General features: G+C 43.9%; 1 protein-coding gene across 4 annotated transcripts in view; it reads right to left on the bottom strand.

The window, feature by feature from the left end:
* Positions 1-27,136, bottom strand: part of PHYH (phytanoyl-CoA 2-hydroxylase) — a 55,540-nt gene that overhangs the window by 12,997 nt on the left and 15,407 nt on the right. Inside the window, exons 6-9 of one of the 4 annotated variants that reach the window (XM_079993728.1) lie at positions 24,984-25,165; positions 23,849-23,998; positions 23,481-23,615; positions 21,319-22,500 (exon numbers count right to left, since the gene is read on the bottom strand). In XM_079993728.1, coding sequence (XP_079849854.1) covers positions 22,447-22,500; positions 23,481-23,615; positions 23,849-23,998; positions 24,984-25,165 — 521 coding nt within the window. In that variant the 3' untranslated portion in view covers positions 21,319-22,446. Of the gene's footprint in view, positions 1-249; positions 419-1,008; positions 1,120-4,626; positions 4,649-7,805; positions 7,931-21,318; positions 22,501-23,480; positions 23,616-23,848; positions 23,999-24,983; positions 25,166-27,136 lie in introns of those variants that run through there. The other 3 variants (XR_013843109.1, XR_013843110.1, XR_013843111.1) reach the window with 3 other exon arrangements.

The raw sequence follows: 27,136 nt of genomic DNA, 5'->3' as shown, positions 1-27,136 counted from the left end.
CATGGATCCTCAGGATTTTTGCATTGGGCTACCCCAAACTCACTGTCAGATCACATGTCTGTGGCCACAGCATGAACCACAAAACTCATACATCCACTGTTTTGTTTAGAATATTTTTTTCCTTGTTTTCCTCCTCTAAAAACTACGTGTGTGTTATGGTCGGGTGTGTGTTATAGAGCGAAAAATACGGTAATTAATGAAGTTTCCTATTTCGTACAGGTCTTCCCCATGGCTGCTCCCTTTTTTAACCTGAGGCAATCTACAATATCTGAAGAGCTTCTCATGTTGCTGGAAATCCTGTATTTTGGAAACTGTTTTATGATCTAGAACAAACTCCAACTTGGAAGCTGAAACATCTCTCATGACTGTAAGACCAGGGACGATCACTTCCTGTCTGCAGATCTTCATGAACTCATTTCTGAGGAGAGAATTCAAAAAAAGTTATTCATGGCAAAGTTTGCTATGCTGTTTAACCATGTTATTGCCTTTGTAAATTAAATTAAATTAAATCAAATCAAACTGGATACTTCTATTGTGCAAAATAATGGGTAATAATTTTTTTTAATTTATTAAATTTGTATACCACCCATCATCCATAGATTCAGAGATCCACATAACTCATTCTCTGTGAGGCTTTGGATTTATATTTTTAAGCGAGAAGTGAATTATGCCTCAAATCAAATGGCTGGATGTTCTTGTAAATCCAGAGGGAATTTTCATTTGGAGTGGGGCCCTTCTTGTGGCCTTCAGGTCTTGCTTGGCAAACACAAGCTCTTGGGCACACCACTGGGGGTGGGGTCAAGTACCACGGGGGGGGGGGGTCAAGACTGACCCAAGGGAGGTTGAAACAGGAGCACTACCACCCTGCAAAGATATGGAAAAAGAGATTAAGAAATGGGTCCTGAATGCATGTTTGGGTGAAAAGTGAGTTCTGGGTCTGAAAAGGTTGAAAATACTTGTTTTAGACAATCTCACTATATGTGATTAGGACACATGGCTACAGTTTACCTGAAATGTTCAACATCCTCATCCGAGACCAGATTTTTTATGACGAGATAGCCGTTCTCCTCATAGAAATCCCTTTGCTCTGGGCTTAGAACATTATTATCTAAGGTGTAACTGCGGAGATAGGAACACACACTGGATAAGTTCACAGGGCAAGGATGAAGTCTAGGAAATAAGCGCTCCCTGGGAACTCTTATGCAACCTACAACACACCCCAGGGTCTCCTGCAGCACAGAGGAGCTCTAGGGAAAATAGGCAGGTCCATGTGGGAGGGGGTCCCTGAAGTTCAAAATCTGCAGTACCATGAAGGTATTTATTTCCATGAAGTCAGCACAAAAGTTAGTTTGCTGTTTGCTTCTTGAGAATAGAGGCACAAGCAGAATATAAAGGCCTTACAAGCTCAGTTTGCGATGATAATTAACAGAGAAGTGGAATGGAATATAAAAAAAATGAGACAAAGGAATTTCGAATCGGCTAATAAATCAGGAAAATTGCTGGCATGGCAGATCAAAAAGAGGAAGGAACAGAATACTATTAATAAAATCATCGTGGAGGGACAAGAGATAGACAACCCAAAAGGCATCAGCAAAGGATTTACGGATTTCTACAGACATCTGTATAAAAGAACAGAAAAGAACAACATGAGGAAGATAGAAAGATATTTGAAAGAAAAAAAGGTGCAGAAGATCCCGACAGAAAAAAAAGAAAGGCTGAATGCCCCAATAGAAATTAGTGAAATAAAAGAAGTTATAAAAGAACTTAAAAGAGGGAAGGCCCCGGGGCCAGATGGATTTACAGCACGTTATTACAAAGAAATGAAACACGTCATGTCAGTACCTTTGAAAGAAGTTATGGACAATATTCTTAAGAAGAAAGAAATCCCTGAAACATGGAAAGAAGCGTTTATTACTTTTATTCCAAAACAAGATTCGGATTTGACACAAGTTAAAAACTACAGGCCAATATCATTGTTAAATACAGACTATAAAATTTTTGCGAGTATTTTGGCGAGGAGAATTAAAACAATATTACAAGAAGTTATTCATAAAGATCAAGCAGGTTTCTTGCCTGGCAGACAGATGAAAGATAATATAAGGAATATAATTAATATTTTGGAATATTTGACTGCCAGGAATGAGAAACAAGCAATGTTAATATTTGTGGACGCAGAAAAGGCCTTTGACAATATATCATGGGACATTATGTTAAGAAATCTGGAATTTATGGAGGTGGGGAAGGAATTTTTTAATGGAATAAAAGCAATTTATACTGAACAAAGAGCTAAGTTAATAGTAAACAATGTGATTACGGAAGAAATAGGGATAAGCAAAGGTACGCGGCAGGGGTGTCCACTTTCGCCACTGTTATTCATCATGGTCCTAGAAGTCTTTCTAAATACTATAAGAGAAAATAAAGAAATAAAAGGGGTAGAATTAGGCCGGAATGAGTACAAGGTTAAAGCCTTTGCCGATGATCTGGTTTTAACGGTGGAAGAACCTCTAGAGAGTACTAAAAATATTCTGGAAGAGGTGGAGAGATTTGGTCAAGTAGCAGGTTTTAAACTAAATAAGAGAAAGACTAAAATAATTGCTAAGAATATGGACCAAGAAACGATAGAGATAATGCAACAGCAAATAGGAATAGAAATAGTGAAGAAGGTGAAATATCTTGGTATATGGTTAACTCCAAAGAACATTGATTTATATCAGAATAATTATATACCAGTGTGGAACGGAATAAAGAAAGATCTGGAGGTGTGGGGACGAATGAAACTATCGATGTGGGGAAGGATTTCAATGATAAAGATGAGCGTTCTGCCAAAATTATTGTTTTTGTTCCAAACAATTCCAGTAATCAGAGGGACGGCTATTTTTAAGGAATGGCAAAGATCAATTTCAAGGTATATTTGGCAGGGTAAGAAGCCAAGAATTCAATTTAAATTACTAACAGACGCGAAAGAAAGAGGAGGCTTCGCCCTGCCAGACCTGAAATTATATTATGAAGCAGCATGTCTCTGCTGGTTGAAGGAATGGATAAAATTAGACAATATAGAGTTGTTAGACTTAGAAGGATTTGATAATAGATTTGGGTGGCACGCATATTTATGGTCTGGAAAGAAGAAAGGTCATATAGGCTTTGAGAACCACATTTTCCGAAGATCGTTGAAAGAAGTGTGGGATAGGTATAAAAACCTACTCGAGCCAAAAACTCCTCACTGGTTGTCCCCACTAGAGGTTATGAGTGTTAAAAAAATCAATATGAGGAAAAATTGGATTACATATGGAGAGTTAATCGTTAAAGAAGGGGGGAGATGGAAAATGAAACCTTATGAAGAGGTAAAAGAGCATGTATATGACTGGTTGCATTATTTACAAACAAATGAAATGTTTAAGAAGGATTTTAAGGAATATGGATATGCGGAGAAAGAGTCAAAATTTCAAATGGAGATAATAAACAATGAATTTAAGATATTATCTAAAATGTACAAAATCCTGCTAGAATGGCACACAAAAGATGAGGAAATTAAATCGGTTATGATAAAATGGGCCAAAGATTTTGGATATAATATACAAATGGATGATTGGATTAAATTATGGAATGAAAATATGAAATTTACTGCATGTACAGCATTAAAAGAGAATATAATGAAAATGATGTATAGATGGTACATTACACCGGTGAAACTTGCAAAAATGTATAAAACATGTAAAAAATGTTGGAAATGTAAAGAAAAGGATGGCACTTTTTACCATATGTGGTGGGAATGTAAAAAAGTGAAGAGCTTCTGGGAGTTGGTTTATAATGAACTGAAAAAAATGTTGAAATATACATTTGTTAAGAAACCAGAGGCTTTTCTTTTAGGAATTATAAGAAATGAAATAAATAGAAAGGATTGTAAACTTTTCCAATATGCAGTAACAGCGGCGAGAATATTATTGGCCCAGAACTGGAAACAAGAACAAGTACCAACAATAGAGGAGTGGAGAGCAAAGTTGATGGATTATGCAGAACTGGACAAATTGACAGGGAAGATCAGATATCTACGAGATCAAAAGTTTATCGAGGACTGGAGAAAGTTGGTGGACTATTGGGAAGACATAAGTGATAGAGAAATAACGTTAGTGGCATTTAAAGAAGCTCTGTAAAAGTCAAAGAGATATTGCAAAAAAGAAAAACAGTTTTTAAAAGGTTATTTGAAAGGCAATAGTGAAGTTAAGAACTGTGTAACTAAAAATCAAATTCGGATGATTGTCAGAGAGGCTGAGGGAAGTCCAAAATTGGAAAATTTGTTAAAGCTGAAAATGTGATATGTTATATATTTTTATTGTGGAAATTAATAAAAATTATTTTAAAAAAAAAAGAGAATAGAGGCACAAAAGTTCTACTAATCCACAAATACACAGATACAACCATGCCCATAAGCTTACTGCTTCAGAATAGCAAATTCCGCAGGACTCTGGTGAGGCAGCAATTTGATGGTTAATGCACCTCAAATTATCAAAGGTTCGCCACATCCAAGGATGGAATTCTAAGGACATTAAACATGGTTTCCTTTCATTGCCACCATCAACATAACATATCTATTTTTTAATAGAAGAAATAATTTAAGTCGTCACCTACTGGTATTGAGTTCGGTATTTCACTGTAGTAAATTGGGCTGAAGTAGGAAATCGTGTCTGGAGCACATGTTAAGGAACTTACATTTGTTTTATTTAGATTATTATATATTATTGTGTGATATAAAAACTCAGAATTGATTCTGAATCATAATAACTATTGATATGGTGGAGGAAATATACTATATTAAGCTTAAATTTTTATTCATATTTATATCCAAGCTTTTGTATCAATGGTTCCCTCCCCCGATGCAAGTTAACTGCATAGGAAGGGGGCATTTTAATGTAACTCATAGACTGCATTCTAAACTCTGTATAATGAATATTAGAGTTAAAACAATCAATGTTTGTTATCAAAACTCTGTTAAGTTTTTATTAAACTCCAAAGGTCACCCAGGCGGCAACTTATAATGGCAAATGGAAAACTATTTGAGGAAAGCAAATATTTTTACAATAGTGCCTTCCATAATGGCACTTTCTAAATATCAGCAAAAACACCAGATGGGAAACAATTGCCAAACACAAAGTGGTGTCTTCCAAGAAAATTAATAAAAAATACCAGTGATATAACACTGAAATGAAAAATCTACAAAACAAAAATGGAAACTGCTGGAAGCCACAAATACTGGCAAAACTGCCTCTGTGTGATGCATAAATACCCTTCTGTATAAATGAGTTTATTTGTATTAATATAAAAAACTTTTTTAAAAAGAATGTCAAAGTCAAATGGCATGTTTACAATATTACAGTCAAGAGCATCATAGCCTTGGAATGGACCACCAGGGCTTAATCACATCATTAATTATTTCAACAAAACTCACAACAACTAGATTCTGGAGAACTTGGGACTCTGACCTTATGGAAGTCTGGTATTGGCAACTTTGGGACTTGGCAGTCATGGAACCTGTTAGCTTTGAGCTTGTAGAAAGACGCAGACAATTCTTTAAGCTATTTAGACAGGTTTTATTTCTTATACAGCAACGACAGAACCAGATATAGACCACCGTGCTTCATGGAAACCTTTGACAGGACACTTTTCAAAGAGAGACATGGCTGATGTAATTGTTTTACTGGAACAGACCAAAGCTCTGCTCTTCCTTTTTCCCTTGTATTGGGTTGTACTGCATTATTTGATACTTGAAATATAGATATATAGATATATATAGATATATACGGCCACAATGGCGTCTAAGGACTTTCTGGGGCAAAGAAAGTATCCAGTAAACGCAACCTGGAGAGCTGGGAACCTGGTGCTTATTAACGCGTATCGCGTGCTGAGAAATCATGGGGCTGAGCAGTTTTTTGCTTGTTCCAAGCTTTTTGGGCACAGGGCTGAGCAGTTTGCCCTTGTCCTGTCACTTTCATTAGGAAAAGCCACTTTCTAGTGATAAATCAGAGCAAACCTGATTGCTGTTTGCTCCAATTCAGCTGTAAAGATCAGGTTTTCCTGGGGGAAAGCTGTGGAGCAAAGGCAAGTCTGAGGGCTTATCCACACCTCTGCCACTTTTCACCAGGAAACTTGCTCTTTGGCAACAAATTGGAACAGACGGCAATCTGCAGAAAACCAGATTCAGCCCGATTCAGCCCAAAATATCAAGTTTTCCGGGGAAAGCAGTGAGGCAAAGGTAAAACCGCTCAGACCCTTGGCTAGAAGGTGCGGGACAAGCACAGAACCACTCGCCCCCCCCCCCCCCTTGTAAACCCGCTTCCAACTTATCTCCCCAATGTATAAAATATCTAGGATGGCATTCTGCATGTCCAACCACTGAAGGCATAATCCTATACCCAAAGCTAAAGGGAGTTGCTCACCCGGGATTCCAAGGGGAAGAAATTTCAGCCCCCCTTGCCGCCCTCCCTCCCTCCCGGACTGGCCGGGGAGCTTCTCCCGCCGGCTGCCCGCTCGGCCCAAAGGATACGGGGCGCGGCCAGGAGGCGCCGGAGCGCAGGACGGGGCGCAGCAGGGCGCGCAGCCGGAGCCAGGCGGGGGCGCCGGCCATGGCCAGGAGAGCGGGCGGCGTGGCTCGGGCGGCTCTGCGGGAGAGAAGAGAGGCGTCGCCGCCGGGCGAAGGGAGAGCGGCGCCGGGGCGCCAGAAGAAGAAGCAGCAGCAGAAGCAGCATCGCCCCCCCCCCCGCTCACAGTTTCGGAGAGAGGAGCCCCCGGCGAGGCTGCGCAAGACCCCCCAAGGGCCAGGCAGGGGCGGCGCCGGCTCAGGCATCCCGGGAACGGGGTTCCAGACCAGCAGTGACGCTGCTTAATTATTACTGCTACACAAGGAGCTAAAATCCTCTTTTCAAAACCTCTGGGCCAACGAATAAGGGGGGGGGGCAGGTAAGCCCCGCCCCGCCTCATCAGCCACAAGATGCGGCACGTGCCCATCAGGTCGGGAGGCCTCAGCCCCCTCAAAGACGTTATTAGGGGGCCAAAGGGACCCCAGCCTCCCGCTGGCTCCCATGAACACGTGTCAAGCCCGGCTTCTCTCAAGCTGCAGCACACCAGGAAGTTAAAGGCATGGAATTTTGTGAATATGAGGCTACGTGCCATTTATCTTATGTCTATTTAAGTTTCCAATTTGTTAAGTGAAAAATAAAGAACCAAGCTCTGATGAAGATGCTGAAGAGTCCGCACCTTAAAGCAGAGCTTTCCAAACTGTGCGTCAGACGTGTTGGTGTGTGGCCGCAGTGTGCAGGTGTGTCACTTGAATGCTCCCTGCGCTGATCCTGCGGCTGGAAAGGGGGCAGTTGAGCCTCCTGCTTGCTAGTAAAACTGAATTACTGTGTCGCGAAACGATGCATGTCTAAAAAGGGTGTCGCCAACATGAAAAGTTTGGAAAGCTCTGCCTTAAAGTCTGAAGTATCTTATTTTTGATTTCTCCTTCTCTCTCTCCATCACAGAAAGCATAACTGAAGGGGCTGAGCACATCCCTATTATCATAGTGGTGATTAGGATTTGTCCTCCATGACGAAATGGTCATGGCCAATTTTAAAGTTCTTTTTAGTATCTTCTGTTATGATACATATATTAGAGGTTAATCGAGTCTCTACACAAAATGGCTGCTCAAAAATGTGTTCTGCGTGCATAGTTGTTCTCTATAATAAGGAACTGTTTATGAATTTACAATAGTGTCTGTCTAGAAGAAGGTTGAGAGCACAATCCAAGTAGTAATAGTAATAATATCAAAATACCTGAGTGTTTCAATTGGAGGCCTTGATCTGGCGAAGCCTTGTCCCAGTCCCGAAGCCTCACTGAGATCTTGCCTCCTGAAGAGCCTATGAGGAACTGAGCCGCCTTTCATGAGTCGAATCATAAGACATGACCCCCCCCCCCACTTCCTGGTTGTATTGTCAGAATGAGATTCATTATATATTCATTATATGCATCACATACGGCAAAGCTCCGCTCCTACTTCATTCTAACATTATCAATGTCAAATGTTTATTTAATTAATCTTCTAATCTACTTTTGCCCCTGCCCAGCATGTTGCTTGTATGTTGTTCTGCTTCTCTCTTTGTACAGTGAAAAATACTGAAATGGCTTATGTTATAAAAAGGCCTGGGGAAAGTTTGCTAAGAGTTTTGAGAATTAACCACAAGAGTGGTGAAAGCTGAAATTTTACCAAAGACACTGTCAGATCATAATGCCACTGTAATGGAATGGAAGAGTAAAGATTTAACAACGCGAAGGTGGGGAATGAATGACAGCTTGCTAGACAATACAGAGATACTAGATAAAAAACACTTAAACACATATTTTGAATTAAATTTAAATAAAGGTACTGATATTAATGTAGTTTGGGATGCAAGCGAAGCTGTTATGCGAGGATTCTTCCTGCAACAAAACTGTATTCTTAAGAGGAAAAAGGAAAAGAACAAAGAAGAACTTCCTGACAGTAAGAGCTGTTTGACAGTGGAATTTGCTGCCCAGGAGTGTGGTGGAGTCTCCTTCTTTGGAGGTCTTTAAGCAGAGGCTTGACAACCATATGTCAGGAGTGCTCTGATGGTGTTTCCTGCTTGGCAGGGGGTTGGACTCGATGGCCCTTGCGGTCTCTTCCAACTCTAGGATTCTATGATTCTATGAAATATTAAATAAAATAAAAGACATAGAAAAACAGATGGTTAGGGAGCCAGAAGACCCAAAATTAAAACAAGCACTTAAATTGTGGCAAACGCAGCTATCTATGATTATAAATCAAGAAGTGGAATGGAAATTTAAACGATTAAAACAACAAAATTTTGAATCAGCAAACAAAACGGGAAAATGGCTGGCCTGGCAATTAAAGAAAAAACAAGGGCAGAACTTCATAAATACAATGAAAGATAGTAATGAAATAATAGATAATCCCAAAGAAATAAGGAAAGTTTTCTATAAATTTTATAAAGAATTATACAAAACACCCAAAGAAAATGAGGAAAAAATAAGAACTTACCTAGAGGAACATAAATTAAAGGCAATCTTGCAAGACAGAAGAGAACAACTAGAAAGACTGATTTCAGAGGAAGAAATTATGGAAACAATTACACAAGAGAAAACGGAAAGGCACCAAGGCCTGATGGTATACCAATTAAATATTATAAGAAATTAAGCCAACAACTAATTCCTTCATTAAAGGAAGTAATGAATAAGTATAATGAAGAAAGGGCAGATTCCAATGACATGGGAAGAAGCGTTTATTACATTAATACCTAAACAAGGAACGGATCTTACAAATGTAAAAAATTTTAGACCAATATCACTGCTTAATAACAATTATAAATTGTTCGCAAATTATTAGCACAGGGGCTAAAAAAGATTATGGGACTACAAATACATCCAGACCAAGCGGACTTTTTACCAAGATGGCATTTAAAAGATAATTTACAAAACATAGTAAATATAATTGAATACTTAGAAATTAAAATAAATAAACAAGCCACATTGATTTTTATAGACATGGAAAAGGTGTTTGATAATGTGAAATAATGGGCCTGGGTACAAATTTTCTAAGGAGTATAGAGGCAATTTACAAAGAACAAATTGCGAAACTCATAATAAATAGTGGACTGACAGAGAGTCTTCAAATCACAAAGGGCACTATTTATATCAGTACTGGAAGTATTACTTCAAATTATAAGAGAGACAGAAAGAATTGCAGGGATGAAGTGTGAAGAAAAATAATACAAGGTCAAAGCCTTTGCTGACGATATAGTTCTGACATTACAGGAACCACAAATCTTGACAGCAGAAGCATTAAAAGTAACTGAAGAATTTGGTTTGTTGGCAGGACTGAAAATTAACAAGGGTAAAACAAAAATGATGGTAAAAAATATGAATGGGGAACAAATAGATCAAAGCAAAACGGAAACAACAGTGGTAAAGAAAATAAAATATTTGGGTGTCTGGCTCTCCCCGAAAAATACAAACCTATTTAAGGACAATTATAAAACAACATGGAAAGAAGTAAAAACAAATTTGGAAATTTGGGATAGACTGAAACTATCCTTCTGGGGAAGGATAGCAGTTATAAAGATGAGTGTCCTACCTAAGTTGCTCTTTTTATTCCAAACTATCCCGGTTGTTACTGGATTAGGTCAATTCAAGGAGTGGCAAAAAACAATTTCTAGGTTTGTATGGCAGGGGAAGAAGCCTAGAATAAAATTTAAACTTCTAACGGATAAAAGGGAAAGAGGCGACTTTTCACTACCAGATCTTAAAATACATTACGAAGCTGCTTGCGTAACATGGTTAAAATAATGGTTTAGCTTGAACAACACAGATATATTAGATCTGGAGGGATTTGGAAACAGATATGGGTGGCATGCATACCTTTGATCACTTTATGAAGTTTGGAAGAGATATAAAGAGTGGTTTGAAAGGAAAACACCATGGTGGCTGTCACCCCAATAAGCCTTCTCAGTGAAAAAAATAAACATGAAAGGAGAATGGCTAACGTATAAAGACATACTGTTGGAAGAAAATAACGTTATTAAGATCAGGCCTTATGAGGAACTAAAAGATAAACAATCAAGCTGGATGGAGTACCACCAAATGAATGACATTTTCTCAAAAGACAAAAAGCAAGAGGTTTTGAACAAACAAGATCAATATTAGAAATTGCAGTATTAAACAATAATACAAAATACTGTCCAAAGTTTATGAGTTTTTAATAGAATGGCACACAAAAGATGAGGAAATCAAGAGTGTTATGATTAAATGGGCAGTGGATGTTGGCCATAACATTGAATATGAGAAGTGGATAAAATTATGGAACACAGGGCTAAAATTTACAGCATGTACCTTGTTAGAAGAAAATCTGTTAAAAAGGATGTACAGATGGTACCTCACACCAATTAAATTGACAAGGATGTATAAAACAGGAAACAAGAATTGCTGGAAATGTGGGGTGAAAAAAGGTAGTTTCTTTCACATGTGGTGGACTTCTGATAAGGTAAAAACGTATTGGGAAAATATATATAATGAATTAAAGAAGATATTTAGATACACGTTTTTGAAAAAGCCAGAGGCATTCTTGTTGGGAATGGTAGGAGAAGACATTACTAAGAATGACCAGAAATTGTTCTCATATGCACTAACAGTGGCAAGGTTATTGTTAGCCCACAGCAACAGCAATTACCAACAGCAGAAGAAGGGCAACAGAAGGTAATGGAATATGCAGAAATAGCTAGATTAACAGGGAAAATTCGACCACAGGGTGATGAAACATTTCAAAAAGAGTGGGAAAATTTTATGTCATACATAGGAAGGATAAGGTGAAATAGTGAAACCAGTAGAACTGAAATAAACCTCATAATGTGAAATATTTATGGATAACGATAACGATATATTTATTGTCATTGTCCCTTGCGGAACAATGAAATTGAAAAACTACATAAAACTACATAAGACTACCACAAAACTACATAAAACTACATAAAAACTACATAAAAACCACATAAAACATTCAAAACCCCTAAAAACTCTTAAACCCCATTTTAAAATAAACAATACTACAGAGACCCCTTATGCTGCGTTTAGAACCTGTTAGGCGTGTTGGCACAGCCTGGGGGTGCGGCCACGGCAAAGTCCAGGTGCAGCCAGTCGAGCGGTGACCTGAGGCAGCGGCCCATAAGCAGTTCAGCAGGACTCCACCCTGTGGCCACATGAGGGGTGATGTGTTGCACGAACAAGTATTCGGTGACCCGCTCGTGCCAGTCTCCCCGGTCCAGGCGCGCCAGTGCCTCTTTTGCCGAGCGCACCATTCTCTCCGCTTGCCCGTTTCTGGATGGATGAAAGGGTGCCGTTAGGGCATGGCGGATGCCCAGTCCCAAAAGATACCGCTCAAAAGTGAACTGTGGTCCGTTGTCGGAGACAAGGACATCAGGACACCCATGCGTCGCAAAGAGGCCTCGCAGCACCCGGATGATGGCCTCGGTAGTGGTGGAGGGCATCAGGGCCACCTCCAGCCATTTGGAATAGGCGTCCACCACTACCATAAAGGTCCGGCCGTGAAAGGGGGCGGCCAGATTGATGTGCACCCTCAACCAGGGTGTCTTTGGCGTCTCCCAGTTGTGTCCCTTAGCTGCTGGTGGTGCAGGCCTCGATTCTTGGCATGCTTGACAGGCAGATACCCAGGCAGTGATGGCATCGTCCATGTTAGGCCTCCAGACGTAACACCGAGCCAACGCCTTCATTTTGACGATTCCCGGGTGGCCAACGTGCAGAGCCTCCAGGACGCGTTGACGGAGTCTTTGGGGAATCACGACGCTATCTCCCCACAGCAGACAGCCGCGATGAGCTGAGAGTTCATGTTGTCTGGTTGCGAACAGCTGGAACTCCGATGCAAAAGGCCCTTGTGGCCACCCCCTCCACACCCAGTTGAGCACACGGCTGATGGTGCGATCCTGGGCAGATGCGGAGGCCACAGTGGCAGCCGATACAGGCGCTGCCGGAAGATCCTCAATCAGGAGGAGCGATGAAGCTGGAGCCGGGTCTTCCACAAACGCTGGAAGAGGGCAACGGCTGAGGGCGTTGGCATGGCCCATCAATTTCCCCAGGCGATGGACGAGCCGGTAGTGGTAGGCAGCCAGGAAAACAGTCCATCGCAGCATGCGTGGCGAGAGGACTGGTGGAGTTGGACGATCACCGGCGAGGAGGCCCAGGAGCGACTTGTGGTCAGTGATGAGGTCAAAAGTCCTGCCCTAGAGGTATTCATGGAACCTCTTCACTCCAGCCACAAGTGCCAGTGCCTCCTTGTCGAGCTGGCTGTAATTCCGTTCCGTCGGAGATAGCGTCCTGGAAAAGTAGGCGAGCGGTGCTTCTCTTCCGTCTGGAAAACGGTGACTAAGGACAGCGCCGATGCCAAAAGGTGAGGCGTCGCAGGCAAGGACCAGTGGCCTGGCTTCACTGTACTGTACCAGCACACTGTCCGATGAAAGGAGAGCCTTGACCACATTGAAGGCCGCCGTCTCCCGATGACCCCAGGACCAAGGTGTCTTTATGCTGAGGAGTCAGTGAAGAGGCTCAGCCACCGTGGCTTTGTGGGGCAGGAACATGTTATAAAAGTTCAGCAGTCCGAGGAACGCCTGCAACTCCGTCTTGTTCTTTGGGATGGGGGCCTGCTGGATAGCGCGGATCTTGGATGTGGTCGGGTGAAGGCCGGAGGCGTCGATAAGATAGCCCAGGAACTCCACCTGTGGAACAGCGATCTGGCACTTCTCCCTCTTTACCTTGAGCCCGGCCTCTTGGAACCTGGTCAGCACGGCACGGAGGCGCTCGAACAGCTACTGGTGTGAGTCTGCGGACACCAAGACGTTGGTGAGAGCGAAACAGCTTTCCTTGGCAGACTGGAGTGAAGACTTGGACTTGTGAGTCGGTGAAGGGGGGGTGTCGGATGGAGCCGATCGGCAGGCCTTAGTGATGTGGCCCCTTCTGGAACCCGTCCGACAGATGGCATCTCTGAATCGACACTTGGCATGGGAATGGTTGCCTCCACAGCCGGCGCATTCCGGTTGGCCCGTGGACTTCTGTTGGAACTTCCTGCGCTCCCGCTTTGTCTGGTGCACATCATCGTCTTCACTGGAGGATGCCTCATCACTGCTGGCCTCTTCGTAATGCACTGGAAGGGAACTGGCTCCCTAGCAAGACGCAGGCTGCTGGCCTTGGGGATCTCCTGGGCGGAGCGTTCAGCAGCTTCTGAGGCCACAGCCTCCTCAATGGCTTTCTGCAGCGTGAGGTCTGGCTTGGCGAGGAGACGCCGTTGCAGATGGATGTCCCGGACCCCGCAGACAATTCGATCCATCAGGGCATCGTCTAAGTCTCGGAACTCACAGTGCATTGCAGCCTGTCGCAGGGCGGTGGTGTAGTTGTTGATTGACTCCCCCTCTGCCTGGTTCCGGTGGTAAAACGCATGGCGGGCAGCAATCTTGGACAGCTTTGGTGCGTAGTGGTTGCGGAGCTTCTCTTGGATCGTGTCCCACGCTGTTGCCTGGACTGCTTCAGGCGCAACCAATGCTCGGGCTGTCTCAAACACCTCAGGCCCACAGAGGCTGAGGAATAGGCCCCGCTTCCGCTCCTTTGATACTTCTGTCAGCTCGTTGGCTTGGAGGTAGCAGTCAAACCGAGCGAGGTAGGAGTCCCATGATTCAGAGGCTGGCGCAAACGGCGGTAGAGGCACAAGTGAAGCCATGATTCCAATGCCGGCGAGAAGGGCGATGGATGGAACACAGTGCTCTAGCCAGAACAGTCAGCTCTTAATTGGTTCTGTTCAGTGATTTCGCTCAGTGATTCAGCTCAGCTCAGAGGGTGGCTGCATCTGGCTGTGCTCTGATGTCCAGCTCTTTAAACAGCTCTCCATTCTTTAAACAGCTCTTCTGTATTTAGATGCCAGAACAGAACTAGGCCGAGGAGCTCAGTCAGCCTGCTTATTATAGAGCTCCAGAACAATGCAACTGTTGCCATTTTCTAAAACTATCCAATCACTGAACGTCACTTTTCAATCCTTCATTTGCATAACTATCTACAGTATCCCCCTGTTGGCCCAGGGTGAGAACTTCAGTACATAACAGAACCAGAATTGCATTAGCGTAGAAACTGTTTCTCAGGCGGCTAGTCCTGGCCTTTATAACCCTATACCTTCTTCCAGAAGGCAGAAGCTGAAAGAAATCATTTCCAGGGTGCACACTATCTTGTGCTATCTCTGCAGCTTTCTTATGGCACCTGGCAGCATAGATTTGATCTAAGGTGGGAAGAGTGCACCCAGTAATTCTCTCCGCAGTCTTTACAACCCTGGATAGCATTGTTTTTTTCCCTGGCCATGCAGCTCCCAAACCACACGCACAGACCATAAGTTAGTATACTCTCCACAGTGCAATGGTAAAATGCCATCAACAGGTCTTTTGAGAGATTGTTTTTCCGGAGGATTCTCAGAAAATATAACCTCTGCTGTGCTCTCTTCACCAGGTCTTTGCTGTTTTCTCCCCAGGTTAGGTCGTCTCTCAACTCCATTCCCAGAAATCGAAACACCGAGACCTGTTCCACGCACTTCCCCTCAATAATAAGTGGCTGAATATTCAATTTACATTTCCTAAAGTCCACAATGATCTCTTTTGTTTTCTTTAAGTTAAGCAGTAAGTTGTTTTTCCTGCACCACTCCCCCAACTGCTCAACTTCCTTCCTATAGGCCACCTCCCCCTCTCCAGCCGTAATTAAACCAACCACCGTTGTATCATCTGCGAACTTAATGATCTAATTACTGGGGTATTTGGGGGCACAGTCAGCTGTATAGAGCGTATATAAAAGTGGGCTCAACATGCACCGCTGTGGCGTCCCCGTATTCGTGATGAGATCCGCAGAGACATGGGAACCCAACCTGACCCTTTGGGAACGGTTTGATAGAAAGTCTAATATCCACCTGCACAAACATGGTGGAAGTCCCAGGTCTAATAATTTGGGCACCAATCTATGCGGAAGAATAGTATTAAATGCAGAACTAAAGTCTACAAATAACAGTCTCGCGTAGTTTCCTTGCTTCTCCAAATCAGTCAGGACAGCATGTAAAGCCATTGCCACAGCATCCTCTGTGGATCTCTTTGCCTTGTACGCAAACTGGTAAGGGTCAAGTCCCACTGGCAGACAAGATAAGATGCGCTTCCTCACCAGTTTTTCGAAACATTTCATTATAATGGGTGTCAACGCCACAGGGCGAAAATCATTCAGACTGTCTATCTTTGATGTTTTTTGCAGGGGTATAATGGTAGCGGATTTCAGACAGGGTGGAACAGTGGCTTGGGCTAGAGACTGGTTAAAAATCTTCGTAAAGATTCCTGCCAGTTGGTCCGAACAATCTCTTAGCACCCTGCCAGCCACCCCATCCGGGCCCATAGCCTTCCTCGTGTTTACCTCCTTTAATATTCACCTCACTTCTCCCTCTTCCACCCTGGCAGCATTTCCTGTAGGTAGTGACGCCAATAGCTCTGGCATCCCTGTTGGAGTCACTGTTGGTGTCACCTCAAATTGGGCAAAGAAGGTATTCAACTCTCCCACCAAGGAAGCAGTACTCTCTACCACTGATGAATTCCTTGATTTATAACCAGTCAGATGTTGGACTCCCTGCCACATTTGTCTAGTATCATGATTTCTCAGATGGTCCTCAATTTTTCCTCTGTACTCCGCTTTTGCTTTCCTGATACCCCTCTTCAAGTTCGCTCTTTCTATGCCATACAATACCCGGTCCCCAGTTCTAAAAGCAGAATTTCTGGCCTTCAATAATCTCCTAACCTCTCCTGTCGCCCAGGGCTTCCTATTCGGATACAACTTAACATACTTTTCCCTGGTGACATTTGCTGTGCATAATCTAATATAATCCAGGACCGTTGATGTATAAGTTTCTAGATCTTGATGGTCGAAGATATTCCAGTCGGTCTCCTGGAAACAGTCCTGCAACTGCTGAGAGGCTCCCTCAGCCCACACCGTAACCATCCGTGTTTGTATCTGGCCTTGTTTCCTGAGGGATGTGTATACTGGTGTCAGAAGCAGGGTAAAGAAAATTTATGGAAAATTTATGGATAAAGAAAATAACAAAAAGTAAAATGTACAATGTGATTAATGTAACCAATGGTAGTTGTAAATAGATATAGATAGACAATAAGAATTGTATATACAGGAGGATTTATTTGACTATGAACAAATATGAAAGAAGAAAAATAATATACAAAACGGATGAAGACAATGTGAAAACGTTAGATGTGATATAAAAGGCCAGAAGAGGGAAGGGGGGAAGTCAGCTCTGGGGAGCAGGTGTGAAACGTAATACAGTATGTGTATGTGGAGTGTGGAAATGAAAACCAATAAAGAATATTAGGGGGGGGGGAGGAAAACAGCTCTGGAAAAAATGGATTCTGAATAAGAGAGACCTTTGCTTATAGGTCTGTTTGGATTATTTCATATTTTCTAAGAAGCTAAGCCTGTGCTGGACATATTTTTGAGGTACATTTGATGTTTTAATTATTTTTAAAGAAAGTTCTGCAAGTAAAATTTTGAATAATAACTTATGGGTCTGGACAATGCTTCATTCCAAAAGGAACAGTTTTTTAAGCATCCCGTCGCTTCAAACTGCACACTATTAATATCTGCAAAAATCCAGTCTACTACTGAAGCATAACAACAGTCAAGCCATTCACTGTGTGCAGATGTAAAGGAGTAGAGCTGTGTGCCATAAGGGCATTGCTGACAACGCACTCAACCTCCAGATAACCCCACTGAGCAGATTCATGTAGCTGTTAAACAACATCGGGAATAAAATCCAACCCTGAGGAACCCAACATTGAAGGGTACTCCCCAAGCACCACCCATCCAGCAATGTCTACCCAAGTAGGACTGCAACCACCGCAAAGTGATGCCACCCACCCCTAACTCAGACAGGCGCTCCAGAAGGTTGATGGTATCAAACTGGTATCCAATTCGGTTTCCAAAAGGATCTTCAGAAAGTTCCTTAGCCAGTGTTTGAAAAGTAGACTGCAGTTTTTTGTACCAACTTTTCAAATGTGAACTACAAAGCTGGGAGTCTGTCTCTGAATAAAACCTAATCTGAGTAACTTGGCTGCTTTTGAACATGGAAAATGGAGGCTAATTTGTGCAGGTTATTTACACACTACAGAGAGACGTACAAAGTATGAGCTAAAAGAAAGAACTCCAGGTAAACGGCTAAGTTTGATATTGATGAATATGTACACAAATAGTACCTAATAGTGCATGCTACCCTTTATTAACTTACTCTGATGTGTGAATTATGTTACATCAAACCATACTTAAAATAAACTATGGTTTAATGTGAATGCCCAGTGTACCTTCGCAGACTGCTGAAATTCTGGCCACTTTGCTTCTCCCCGGCTGCCAAGAAGGCAAGTCTGGCTTGTTGTGTTGTCTGAACGGCCCAGCCTGATGAGGAAAGAAACCAGGAGCCCATGTTCAGCCCACACAACAAGCCTGAGTATGGCTTCTTTCCTGGAAGCGCAACAGCAGCAGGGGAACAGTGAAGCACAATTTCGGCAGTGTGCACCAGCACGCTGCTTGTTCACAATAGTGTTTGCATTAGCGTTACTTTAAGGATGTTTAATGTGACCATGTGAACCAGGCCAACATGAGAAACCAACCCTTAGGAGTGCGTACTCAGAAATGTTACTCCATTAAGATTTTTTTTCTCCCTACATAATACTGCTTTCTTGCCCTTCTGTGTAATTTGCAAAACACACACCTGGTCTAGAGCCACGATGTTGTGGACATTGGGAGACTATTCCAGACTAGAACTTGCACTAAACACACACAGCAGCAGTGGCTAATTGGGCTCTCTGGGAAAAGAGCACCATCTACTGACCTCTGGAAGAAGTTCTTTAAGCAATGCTTGTGCAAAATGCAGTGTTTGTATGCCAACGGGGTAACGCCATCTTGTGCTGCCCAGTACTGCCAGGCGTGCTCTTCTCAACGGTTCTTTGCTGCAGAATTAAGCCTTGGGGGACTGGGCATCTTGCGGTCTGAAGTCAGGACTTCCAAGCACCATCCATGCGGCATGCAGGGGTGTTCTCCACAGGGAAGCTGCTCCCACAGGGAAGCCCTGGCTCTGGTCGAAGCCAATCTAACTTCCTTAGGGCCCGGGACCACTAGGGTGTTGTTATTTATGGACCTTGAGGCTCTCCGTGGGGCATACCAGGAGAGGCGGTCCCATAGGTACGAGGGTCCTAGGCCGTGAAGGGCTTTAAAGGTCAAAAGCAGCACCTTAAATCTGACCCTGTACTCCACCGGGAGCCAGTGCAGCTGGAAAAGCACTCGGTAAATATGCTCCCATGGCAGAGACCCCGTGAGGAGCCTCGCTGCAGCATTCTGCACCCGCTGGAGTTTCTGGGACAGCTTCAAGGGCAGCCCCGCGTAGAGCGAATTACAGTAGTCAAGCCTGGAGATGACCGTTGCATGAATCACTGTGGCCAAGTCAGGGCGGGAAAGGTAAGGGACCAACTGCTTGATGCGGCGAAGGTGGAAAAATGTCGCCTTGGCTGTTGCTGTAACCTGCGCCTCCATGGAAAGGGAGGCGTCAAGGATTACACCCAAAGTCTTAACGGAAGTCAATGGCACTAATTGGGCCCCCGCAAGAGAAGGCAGTTGGTCCCTCATCCCCATGCCATCCCGACCCATCCATAGGACCTCTGTCTTCGAAGGATTTAGTTTCAATCGGCTCCCACGAAACCATCCAACCACAGCTTCCAAGCATCTGGTCAGTGTGTTCGGGGTCGAGTCGGTGTGGCCATCCATGAGCAGATAGAGCTGAGTGTCATCAGCATATTGGTGACAGCCCAGCCCAAAGCTCCGGATAATCTGGGCAAGGGGGCGCATAAAGATGTTAAGAAGCATCGGGGAGAGAATTGCGCCCTGCGGCACTCCACACACCAAGGAGTGTCGCGACATTTCCCTCCCTAGTGCCACCCTCTGTCCCCGACCAGAGATAAAAGAGCACAACCAGTTACGGGCTATGCCCTGTATCCCCATGTCTGTGAGGCGGTGGTCCAGATCATGATCGACCATGTCAAAGGCAGCTGACAAATCTAAAAGGATCAGCAGTCCTGACCCGCCTCGATCCAGTTGTCTACAGAGATCATCTGTTAGGGCAACCAGAGCCGTCTCCATCCCAAAACCAGGACGGAAACCGGACTGAAATGGATCTAATGCCAATGTTTCCTCCAGAAACCTACCAAGCTGTTCAGCAACCGCTCTCTCAATTACCTTACCCAAGTATGGAAGATTTGAAACTGGGCGGTAATTGGATAGGTCTAAGGGATCTAATGAAGTTTTTTTTAAGAGCGGACACACCACTGCTTCCTTCAGTTCCCCTGGGAATGTCCCCGTGTCAAGGGACAAATCGATAATTTCAACCAGGGGGGTCCGTGCAACATCTGGACACTCCCTAATCAGCCAAGACAGGCACGGATCAAGGAGGCAGGTGGTGGGCCAACCAACTTGGAGGAATCTATCCACATCAGTAGGGAGTATCTGATCGAAATGGTCCAACACTGGACCTGAAGTCAATCGAGGGGCCTCCAGTTCAGTCACTGTATCTAAATTGGCAGGGAGGTCACGGCGGAGCAACAGGACTTTCTCCGCAAAAAACTCGCGAATGCCTCACAGCTGTGGGTCAAATTTGTGCTTAAATTTGGTTGTCCTCCTAAGGACGTTATTGACCTAATTATTCTAAAAAGTTGTGCCGGGCGAGAGCTAGCGGATGCAATGGAAGCTGCAAAGTAAGATTTCTTAGCAGCTTTCATAGCCATCTCATAGGCTTTCATAAGCGTCCTATAAGATGTTCTTGAGGCTCCGTCACGAGTCTGTCGCCATACTCGCTCTAGCCGTCTGAGATCCCGCTTCATTTTCCGGAGCTCCTCAGTAAACCAAGGGGCCCGGTTTCGACGGGGTCGCAGAGGGCGCTTAGGCGCGATCTCATCAATGGCTGCCAAGAGCCGGTTATTCCAGTCCTCAACAAGGTCATCTAATGAGTCGCCAGGAGGAGCAGGGTTCCGCAAGGCTTGTCGGAATCTATCAGGATCCATCAGTTTTCGCGGACGAGCCCAAATAGGTTCGCCACCCGAGCCGGGGAGGAGCGGGAAGTCAATCTTGGCTTTCAGAGCGTAGTGATCAGACCATGGCACTTCCACAGCAGGGAGCATGATCACATCTATGCCAGCCCCATGTGGCCTGCTTGATGAGTGGGGCCCAAAACAACCTGGGAGAGCCCTAGTGTTGCCATGGAAGTCACTAGGTCCAGAGCCTGTGAGGAGGGAGCGGCATCGGCATGGACGTTGAAGTCTCCCAAAACCAGTAGGTTTGGGAACTCCAAGGCCCAGCCTGCCACCACCTCCAGCAGGTCTGACAGGGTGGCTGCAGGTGTGCTGGGTCGTCGGTACACCAGCCAGACAGCCAAGCTCTCCTTGGTGCCCCACACAAGACCAACACATTCAATGCCGGAGATCGCCAGTGATGGCAGAGCTCTGAAGGAGCAATCCTCCCGGATTAACAACACTCCCCCCCGACCCACAGTCCGTGATTGATGGAGGACAGAGAAACCTGGGGGTGTTATCTCATGTAGGGAGACTACTTCGCCTTCCCGTACCCAGGTCTCCGTCAGTAGTGTGTTTAACTAAGCTTACGTATTATAAATGAAGGAAAGGAGAAGCACTAGAAATATTAATTGAAGCACGACGTTTATTTATTAACTCTGAGAACACATAAAACCCCAAGAAAGCATACAATCTTATATATTATTTTCACACATAACTCCAAATGATAAGGGTGGTTTTCTTTTTCATTATTGTAATTACTTTCTAGTTTAGTCATTTGTCTTTCTTAATTTTCTATTTAAGTTGAATCTCTTTTTAGTTGATTTTTTAAAATGTGCCTGTCATATGGGTAACATTGCACTTTCCAAATGAGATTAAATCCACTGGTCATTTCTTTAAAAAGCTGATGAAGCTGACTGCAATAGGCTTTTGACAGTCTAATACACAGCTTTTAGTTTGAGCTTTGTATAGCTTAGGTAAGAAATGTAGCCCCTATGCAGAACCTGAGTATGTCATTGGTGCATTCCACTGGTGCAGAAGCTTGTTTTCTTGACTGGTTCAATATGCTGCTGGAGGCTGAGCCAAGCTCTGTTCAGAGGAGAACATGAGAGGAGACCACACAAGACGGCCTTCTGGCCATTGGGGGGGGCCTTTTCTACACTGCTCCCAACTCTGCCACAGCCTTTTGAGATGGGGCAAGCGGAAATGGAGAGCCCTTTCCTGATTAGTCAGAAGTCCACCAGCATACGTGAAGTTCCTATTTAGTTATTTTTGCCCCAAAGTATATTCCTTTAACTTACAAGGAAGTGCATTTGCCATTTTGTTCATTTATTCACCCAGTTTGGAGAAAATAATGCTACGCTACTAAGAATACAGGATATGGCTTGACCATTCTGAATCACTGCATAAAGGCAGCTGTTTCAGTGCCTTATTGAATCATACAGCTGTCTACCATTCAATACTGGATAAAGTAGATCATGAAGTGCATCAATTAAAATAGTTAAAACTGTTCTTGAACTTAAGAATATTGTTTACTCAGAACAGTAGGCGTGTCCAAGGAGGTGTGCCTAGAATTCTCACCCAAGCATCATTATCAAATATAAATATACCTCAGAACTGTTTTACTGCATAGTAATTGAAAAATATTCAGTGCAAGAAAAATTCTGAACACATCCAACCAAAGGATCATGGTTTCTCCCAGTTAGAAAATGATACGGTGGGTTCATGAACTAAGCCTTGGCATCCAGATAACATTCTACAGACCTCTCCTCTCTCCTTTAACAAGGCGACTTCGCAGAATCCAAACATCCTAAAGACCAAAAAATGAAATAAAGTTATGGTGTGGGACAGGAAAAACCTTGTTTTGTGCACAAGATTATTCCTGTTGTACACAGAAACAGCTGTATATGGAAGAAACCCCCCAGTAGACCCAGTAGTTCTGGTTCTGTACAAGGCTTTGCAAGATCTCAGTGAAAAGCAGCAGCAGCTTGGGCAAACAGGCTGACTGTGGCACGGCTGGAGCCTCCTGCTCTGCCCAAGCTGCTGATCTCTGTTCAACAGGGGAAAGGAGAGCTTCAGTGAAGAGAGAACCAGTGTATTTTGGTTACATTGCAATTTCCTAATTTCTGTACCGTGGCTGAGATATGGTTTCAAAGAAGGTGCGCAATGCATGCTCAAAACTTAGAAGTCAAAGAGGCAGCTGAATAAAATTTTCCATATTGGGGGGTTGTGGTGATTTAATCCCCTACACAGCTTTCTTCAGTTACTATGTAATTCCATGTACAACCAGTATTACAGGTTAATATGACTGCAGAAATTTCTATGCCAGCCATCACTAAAAATATATTAGGGCAGTTGCAAAGAGAACTAGAGAGTAGCAATATTCATTACAGAATGCCATTTTAAAGCATGTTTTCCACCGTCCTGATTATGGATCCAGTAGGAACCTTCATGCAAAACGATAAATGTCTATTCTTGGCACGGAGTGCAGCAGAAGTTATTGAGAGGAGGAACATCTTACGCTCTAGCTACAGGCCTCTGTACTCATCCAATAATCTCTCTGAGCAAGGCAACACCTCAGTTTGCTGCCAGCAACACAAATCACACAGCATGCCGAGTGCTTCTCCCCCAATGGTGTGGTGTGGTAGTGAGAATTGTAATATGTTGACCTGCTCAACACCAAAGTACATGACTGAGTAGGCTACCACCAATGGAATAATTATTCCCAATACCATTATGTCAGACGTATGACATGAAAAGTTTTTGATGAAGGACATTCACAAACAATACCTTCAGGGGAATAGGCGAGTCTATACCATACTTTGTTCTTGCAATTTCCACAACTTCGTTCTCAATGTTCTCTTGAATTGTACCTTTCACATCAATATAGTGGCAGTCAGAACTTGCGTAATGACAAGAAATTGCCTGTAAAAAGACCCACATTATTTACTTTTTTCTCTTTGTAAGCACTTCACTACTTTTTTATACCAGCTTTAAACTAAAAATATGTAGGTCTAAGTCACTCTCGAAAACAAATTAAACAGGAGGATTAAGAAACATCAAATGTTAATTAAGAAAATGGGGAAGCTTTGACTTGACTTTGCTTGAGCAGCATAATCCAGGTGTTCCAACACCTGCAACCTTAAATGGCACCTTACCTTACGAAACCCTTCGGTCCTGTTCATTCCAGAGCCATGGATTAGCAAGGGATGGAAGAACACTGTGTCTCCTTTCTCCATAGCAAGGTGAACCCTTGGAATAGTTTTATCATAATCACGCACTCCGTGGTACATCTTGTTTACACCACCCTGGAAGTTCAATGCATTGAATTATCTTCTTTATCCTAAAGAACTTAATCTTTTGAAACCTCCACACTTCAAAAACTTTTATAACTTATTTTCATACAAAAGGTTTATATAGCTAGATGAGAGCAAGGCCTATGTAGCCCAGGATTCAATTTCCAACAAAGGACAGGGTGGTCTTTGAGAAATTCACAAGCTGAATGTGAAGCTGATGGCCCTCCTGCCTCTTTTCTCCCTTGCATCTTGGAGATGCATCCTGCAACCAAACATGGATGTTCTAGCTTCCTATCACAGCATTTGAGAAGCCTAATTCGTTTTGTCTAAGCCCTTTGAGCTCGTGACCCGCCCCACACCTGGTGGGACATTCCAAACCTTGCTGGTTTTCCCAAACATGGAAGTTAATTTTTCTTGCCTTTGCTTTTCCTACTCCTGATGTCCAGAATGTAACTCAAATCCACTGGTTCCCCATTCATCTCAATTTAATGCCCTCTTTTTAATTATAGCCCGGTACGCGGGTGGCGCTGTGGGTAAAACCTCAGTGCCTAAGACTTGCCGATCGCATGGTCGGCGGTTTGAATCCCCGCGGTGGGGTGAGCTCCCATCTTTCAGTCCCAGCTCCTGCCGACCTAGCAGTTCGAAAGCACCCTTAAGTGCAAGTAGATAAATAGGTACCGCTTTATAGCGGGAAGGTAAACGGCGTTTCCGTGTGCTGCGCTGGTGCTGGCTCGCCAGAGCAGCTTCGTCACGCTGGCCACGTGACCCGGAAGTGTCTCCGGACAGCGCTGGCCCCCAGCCTCTTAAGTGAGATGGGCGCACAACCCTAGAGTTGGACACGACTGGCCCGTACGGGCAGGGGTACCTTTACCTTACCATTTAATTATAAGGACACTGAAAATACTACTCAGTTAGCAAAACTGCTATTGGCTACCTCCAAATTTGCAGATACTTCCATCCTCCATCCCTCCCTGTGATGAAGTCATAAAGAAATTACCTCCCACTCAGGATAATCATGCTGTTTCAGAGACCCCTTATGACTTCCTGGCAAAACTACCAGGCATCCATTGCTGCGATCAATCTTCTCCATGGCAGTCCAGGCACAAACAATGCGATCTGCAGGCCGGAATGGGAAGTAGTGCAAATCCTGGTGCATTGGATGGCGAGAGGTCTTCTTTCCTGCAACAATTATTTGTATTAGCTTTCATAGTACAGATGCAGAATTAGTTATTTTTTGCTCCATAGGACGCACTTTTTCCCTCTTAAAAACTAAGGGGAAAAGTCTATGCTTTGTGCAGCTCTTGCAGGCTTTTTCCCCAGGAGGGAGAAGGGACCGCCGCTCCCCAACCTGTTCTGGGGTCTGGGGTCTGGGGAAGCTTGGGCTCCCCCCGCCCCAGCCCCGCGGCTAAAAAGGAGAAGCCTGAAGCTCCCGGAGCGCAGCGCAAACTGCCGCTGCGCTCCGGGGGTTTCAGGCAGCTATCCGCAAGCCTTCGGAGAGCAGCAGGAGTTCTCACTGCGCTCAGAAGGCTTGCGGATAGCCGCCTGAAGCCTGGAGAGCGAGAGGGGTGGGTGCACACTTCGCTTCACTGGAGAGGCGCTGCACAGTTTTCCATCTCTGCACAGCGCCCCTTCAGTGAAGTGGGAGGAGAAATGGAAGGGGCTCCGTTTCTCCTGCCGCTTTGCTGAAGGGGCGCTGAGCAGAGAGGGGGAGATTTTTTTCCCCTGTTCTCCCCCTCCTATGGTCCTGTGTGTCCTATGGTCCAGTGCATCCTATAGAGCAAAAAATATGGTAAGTAAATACAAGCACAATGAGACAACAAGATGTCACAGTGTGGCCTTGCTGTGTGTGTTTTACCTGAGTCTGTAGCTGGGGGTTTACAGATCAAAAGTTAGCACCCAAAACAGGACATGGTGCACTAACTTGTTTTTCTTTATGTGCTATTTAAAACAAAAAACAAAAAAAAACCAAACATCTAGTTTACCTGCAAGTCAATGAAATGTGAAGTTGATGCTCGCAGCTGAGTTCTGGATTTTGCCTAGGATCAAGACTGAAGTAGCCCTGCCTCTGGCCTTCAATATTAACAGTGGACTATGTGGCAGGACTGCTGTTAAACTACTCACAGCACAGTCCTCATGTCTGCAATAGGGTTCTAACAGTGAACTACACTGCAGTGCATCTGTGCGCAAGTCTCTTAGCTTAATCCACAAAGTGGAGGATAAAACAATGGATTAATATGGCAGGATTGTTGTAAGATGCTCAACTGGCTACACCACAAAGCTGCTATAATGCATTATCCATCCAACCAGCAATATGGGAAAAGTGAACTACATCTGTTTGGGATTTGCAATAGCACTGTTGTGTGTGGGCGTGTTTTAAACCACACTCAATTAGACGATTGCTACATTTTGGCTTGTTTTTGTGGGCAGGTGTGGAATAAGTTACATTAAATGATTTACAAGGTGTGACTAGAAAGTTCGGTGAATGGTCACAGAAATTGGACAGCGAGAAATATTCAAACATACAATTGGCATTGGAAACCCACAAAATGGTCACAATTGTGTACGGAGATGAAGCTGTAACTCGAAAGACAGTGCATGTGTAGTTTAAGCCTTTCCGTGAAGGGCGGCAAACCATCATAGATGACCCTTGGTCTAGCAGATGCGGGATCAGCGTGTGTCTGTCCGAATGATGTGGAACGACTGCATATTTCGTGTGAAATCGTTACTAAGGTTACTGATTTGTCCCACCCTCCATATTCTCCCAATCTGGCCCCACTGAATTTCTTTCTTTTTCCAAAACTGAAACCTGCACTGAAAGGGCACCGATTTTCTAACATTTCATACGTCCAAACTGCTGTGACGAAGGAACTGAAAGCCGTACGAAAAGAGGACTTCTCCAGAAGTTTCCAACAGTTCTATGAACGTTGTCAATGGTGCATTGTATCAGAGGGGGCCTACTTTGAAGGCCTGTAAGGTATGTATGTTCGAGTATTTCTTGCTGTCGGATTTCTGTGATCATTCACCAAACTTTCCGGTCACACCTGTACTTTCTCCACAATGTCCATGGGTAGCTCTAACTTCCATCCCTCAGGACATTTAAAAATAGATTCTCAGTGTGATGCAGAAGTGACCAATACAGAATGAGATTTT

This window comes from Podarcis cretensis, assembly GCF_951804945.1.
Source record: "Podarcis cretensis genome assembly, chromosome: 10".
In the NCBI taxonomy this organism is placed as follows: domain Eukaryota; kingdom Metazoa; phylum Chordata; class Lepidosauria; order Squamata; family Lacertidae; genus Podarcis; species Podarcis cretensis.
This window is presented reverse-complemented; position numbering and strand designations above follow the sequence as displayed.